We start from the raw sequence: 5,159 nt of genomic DNA on the forward strand, positions 1-5,159 counted from the left end.
GCCTGGCTGTGGCCCAGGAGGGCCAGCTCCGCTTTCCTCTCCTGGCTGCCTGCCCTGGAGGCAGGTGCCGGAGCCAGGCAGCAGCGGCTGCGGGCGGGGCCTCAGGGCCCCCACAGGACCCCATAACGCGCCCTGCTGTGGGCTTCTCTGCCCTACAGGCCCCAGGAGCCCTCGCAGAGCCCACCTGGCCCCCAGACCACCCCCCAAAAGACGCCAGTCGGACCGGAGGGTGGGGTGAACCCAGTGTCTGGTCCCTGAGGCCCAGAAGGTCTGCACGGTGGCCGGGTGCAAACACCCCCCTCCCCCCCACCCCCCGCAGAGAAAAGGGCATCCAGAGAGCAGGGCTAAGTCACTAACCCTAGGGCACAGGGGAGCCCGCCGGGCAACAGGACCCGGCCCTCGTCTCTCTCTGAAGGTCTCAGCCTCCAGGGGGCTGTCAGTCCGCATATTCGTGTCCATGGGGGCTCCCCAATCACCCCACACCTTCCAGAACTCCAGGAAGCAGGCCCCTGTCTCCCAGGCTCGCTGCCTCCAGCACCCGGGGGCTTGCACGTGCAGGCAGCACCCAAGGGTGTGTGGAAGCACCCTTGGCACACGACCCAGAGTGCGCGCGGCAGGGGCCCGGCCCTCCTGCCTGCTGCCTCCCCAGCCCGGGGACGGGACCATGAGGATGCAGGGCTTGCACGGGCTGCCGCCTCCGGGGGTCCCCACTCCTGGCTGCAGGAATCAGACGGCGTAACGGGATCCCCGAGGAAGGCATGCGCTGGCGGCCGCTGGGCGCAGGGCTGTGATCAGGTTGCGGAGCACTGACTGCAAGTTTTCCACGGGCAGCAATTCCTGAAGGACGGGGCTGCTGGAGGCCGGGGGCCGGAGATGACAAGGGGCGAGGGGAGCCCTGTGTAACAACGTGGCGGCCAGCATTGGGGGCACAGGACCTGCAGCCAGCGCTGGCCTGGAGCCCATGGGTTGCGGGGGGCTCCTGTGGGCAGGCGGGCGGGAGACTGGAGCGGCTGAAATCCAAGCTGGGCTAATTACAGGCCATTGCTCCTAAGCCGGCCACCTTCTGCCCGCCCCCGCTGCCCGCCCTCCCGTGTAGGAGTGGGCAACGGCCAGGGCAGAGGGACTGAGAGCCCATGACCCCAGCAGGGCCAGGGGGCCGTGGGCCAGCCGAGCCGAGCCAGGCCTCCGGGGGCCCCTGAGCGCCCAGGCGTGTGGCCGCCCTGTGGGGCCGGGCAGGACAATGCCCACCAACGGGCTGCACCAGGTGCTGAAGATCCAGTTTGGCCTGGTCAACGCCGCCGACCGCTACCTGACCGCCGAGCACTTTGGCTTCCAGGTCAATGCCTCGGCGCCCAGCCTCAAGCGGAAGCAGACCTGGGTGCTGGAGCCCGACCCCGGGCAGGGCTCGGCCGTGCTGTTCCGCAGCAGTCACCTGGGCCGCTACCTGGCGGCGGAGGAGGATGGCCGTGTGTCCTGCGAGGCCCAGCGACCCGGCCCCGACTGCCGCTTCCTGGTGCGGCCGCAGCCTGACGGGCGCTGGGCCCTGCAGTCCGAGCCGCACGGCCGTTTCTTCGGCGGCACGGAGGACCAGCTGTCCTGCTTCGCCACGGCCATCTCCCCGGCCGAGCTATGGACCGTGCACCTGGCCATCCACCCGCAGGCCCACCTGCTGAGCGTCAGCCGGCGGCGCTATGTGCACCTGTGTCCCCAGGAGGAGGAGATGGCAGCGGACAGCAACACGCCGTGGGGCGTGGACGCCCTGGTCACCCTCACCTTCCAGAGCCGCCAGTACTGCCTACGCGCCCGCGACAGCCGCTACCTGCGCAGCGACGGCCGCCTGGTCTGGGAGCCTGAGGCCCGTGCCCGCTACACGCTCGAGTTCAAGGCCGGCAAGCTGGCCTTCAAGGACTGCGATGGCCGCTACCTGGCGCCTGTGGGGCCCGCGGGCACCCTCCGGGCCGGCCGCAACCTGCGGCCCAGCAAGGACGAACTCTTTGACCTGGAGGAGAGCCACCCGCAGGTGGTGCTGATGGCCGCCAATCACCGCTATGTGTCCGTGCGGCAAGGTGACAGCGTGCACACTGGGGCAGTGTCTGCGCGTGCGCGCGTGCAAGCATGTGTGTGTGCCAAGTGGGTGGGGATGTGCTTTGTGGGGTTCCCTCCAGCCTGGGGGACCCTGTGAGCGTGAAAGTAGGCGTATGTGCTCATGTGGGTGTCATGTGCATGTGGGTGTGCCTGTGTGTGGCACGTGTGTCCATGTGGGCAGGAATGTGTGTGCTGTATACATGCAGGGTGACCATGTGTGTAGATGCGTATGGAGATGTACACGTCTGAGTGGGGACATGTATGTCAGACATGTCGTGTGTATGTGTCTGCATGTTGTATGTGGGTGTGTTATGCATGTGTGTGCACCTGGGGACAAGTGTGTGTGCATGTGGAGACACGGGTGTGTACATGGGTGTGCAAATTTGTCATGCTTTGTCCAGGTGGGGACGCATGTCGTGGGTAGGTTCAGGTGTGGTGAGTAGATGTGTCGTGTGTGTACATACATGTGTTCCTGCTTGTGGGTGTGCCCCTATCTGCAGTGGGAGGTGGGCCTGAGGTGGCTTCAGGGCCAGAGGGAAACGATCCTTGTCCTGACAGACAGCTAGGGCTGCCTCTCAAGTGCTGGGTCCGTGGAGCTCCTGATAGATTGGTGGGTAGGGAGGCCCCTCCACTTTCTTAAGGGGACAGAGCAAAGTGCCTTCAGGGATGGAGCAGGAATAGTGCAGAGGCCACACCTCACTGTGCTGGGCCAATGGGAGCTCATGTAGCGTCCTCCAGCCAGGGCAGCCCCTGGCACTGGTGGGGGCAATGCTGGCTCGGCCCTCATGTGGGAAGGCACTGGATCCATTCCTGGGTGGCCCTTCAGGTGACATCCCTTTCCAGCCACGTGAGTAGCTCTCTCCTCCCGTGAGGAAGCTCAGAGAGGTGAGGGGTGTGCTCTGGCCACGGCCAGTCCCTATGCAAGCTGCCAGTGCCACAGGGCCTGGGGCAGGGTACCAGGGTCTGGAGACCCAACTAGGCCCTGTTGGGGAAAGCACCACAAGCTAAGGGAGTCTTAGGCACCCCCCGCCCCCACCCCATACCGGATGTGCTACTGTCCCTTCTCCCTAGGCACCTCGATCTCTAGCCCCCGCCTCATGGTTCCTCCCCTGGGCAGGCTGTCCCAGCCTGGGGCACCTTTTCTTTTTTTTTTCCTGGGGCACCTTAAGGACAGGCCAGCTGCAGCTGCAGACGTGATGGGCCCGGCAGCCAGGGTCCCTTCAACAGACACTAGGTGAGCTGAGCATTGTGGCAGCCAGCCAGCCGTGGGCCTCACCACGTGGTCTAGCCACGGCATGCTGGGCCTGGCCGGGGACCCACACACCCGCCTGCCCGTAACTGGTCACCAGTGAAAGGGAAGCTGCAGCAGGCAGGCTCTGCCAGCCCCACAGGGCACACTGGCCTGGGGAGAGGACTGGGCCAAGGGGATGGCTGTGACGGTGATGAGATGGATGGGGATGACCGTGGTGTGAGGGCACCATCACCATCTTCATCGCCAGCAGTGCCTTGCCCCTCAGCCTGTCACCACTCTGCCGCCTTCGGGGCATGGTCGTGGAGGATGGTGATGACAGTGGGAGTGCCAGTGATGGGGTTAGTGATGCTGGCGATGGTGATGTGACAGTACTAAAGGTGGCGATGGTAATTTGGCGGTGAAGGCAGTGGAGGTGATGGTAGCGGTGATGTTAATAGTAAGGTGATGGTGGAGGGGAAGATGATGTTGGTAATGGTGGCGGTGGAGATGGTGAAGATGCTGGTGACTGTGGTGGTGGAGAGGCTCTCGATTCCTCTGTCAGAAGAGGGCACGCGAGTTGGCCCCCCAGGCCTGACACCCATCCTGTGAGGGAGCAGGGGCAGGCTCTCTGTCCTGGGCAAAGCTGGGGGATGCACCGCTACACTCCAGGCAGCTGGAGTGGTGGCTGTGGACTGGCATTGGTTGAGTAGGCGGGCCCTGAGCCCAGGGCTGGCCTTTTACTCCTGCCAACCTCTGTCGGGGCTGCTCCCAGCCAGGGGGTGCTCAGCTACCATCCCACACTGGCAGCTGCCAGTCACAGGGAAGGAGCTGCAATGGGCTCACACACTATTGTGAGGCGCCCTTGCATTGCGGTGGCCCATGCACAACAGGAGGAAACGCTGCTGGACCTGCCCATCCTCACCCTGGTTCCCACGTGAGCCCGCCGTGGCCGCCCTGTGTCAGTCCATCTCCTTATTAAGGACCTTCCTGTTTCACTGCCCCTGTACTTCACCAAGCATGATGTCCTTCTCCAGGGACTGGTCTCTCCTGAAGGAGCCCTGGTTTCCAAAACCCACGGTGGGGGGATTCTACCCTGTGTTTGGTCCCTCCTGACATGTCCAAAGCACAGAAGTTGTCTTGATATCCTGGACTCTTAAGGAGCATTCTGCTGTACTTCTTCCAAGACAGATTGGTTTGGTCTCTTGGGGGCCCTGGGATTTTCCATATATATTTTTTCAGCAGGAGGCGGGTTTTTCCCATAAGAGGGGCCATCAGCCCCTGCAGTGGTGCTCCCGCTGGCCGCCGCTCCCAGGGTGCAGGCCTCCCCCACCCCCACTGCCTGCATGGCCACAGCAAGGCTGTGCTGTTCTGGGCCTCACACCTGCACAAGCAGACAGTGCACAGGGAAATGCCCCACCAGTCTCAGCAGACCTCCCGGCCTCCCCACTGCCCAGAGGAGGGATGGGGGCGAGGTACGCAGACTCCTGGGGGTTTGAGGCCCCTCCCTCACAAGGTCAGTGGCTGGGCGCCCGGCAAGCTGCTGTTGCAGGAAGCACGTGGGTGATGTAGGGGGAGGGGAGCTCGGCGAGGGGCCTTCAGGGTCCATGGGTGTGACTCAGTGCAGTGCTGCTGGTCACCTTCCAAGGGGCACGGGGCTGCAGCTTCACGTGTGAGCAATGAGCAGCATGGGGGGGCGGGGGGGCTCCTGAGGGAACAGTCTTTGGGGACTGGTTCCAGCTTTCCTGGGGGGCAGGGTTGACCACCCTGCTCTCAGGCTCCTGTGGGGCTCTGCTCAGCCTGCCCTCTGATTGCCACTGAAACAGGCGTGGTTGCAGGACATCAG

The 5,159-nt window shown here is 64.2% G+C and overlaps 1 protein-coding gene across 1 annotated transcript in view; it reads left to right on the plus strand.

Moving 5' to 3' along the window:
* Positions 1-1,240: 1,240 nt before the first annotated feature.
* FSCN2 (fascin actin-bundling protein 2, retinal) overlaps positions 1,241-5,159 on the plus strand; it is a 5,929-nt gene continuing 2,010 nt past the window's right edge. Inside the window, exon 1 of the mRNA XM_004709233.1 lies at positions 1,241-2,066. Coding sequence (XP_004709290.1) covers positions 1,241-2,066 — 826 coding nt within the window. The remainder of the gene's footprint in view (positions 2,067-5,159) is intronic.

The sequence above is a fragment of the Echinops telfairi genome, unplaced genomic scaffold, assembly GCF_000313985.2.
Source record: "Echinops telfairi isolate 266 unplaced genomic scaffold, ASM31398v2 ScPeMD7_7458;HRSCAF=8496, whole genome shotgun sequence".
Classification (NCBI taxonomy): domain Eukaryota; kingdom Metazoa; phylum Chordata; class Mammalia; order Afrosoricida; family Tenrecidae; genus Echinops; species Echinops telfairi.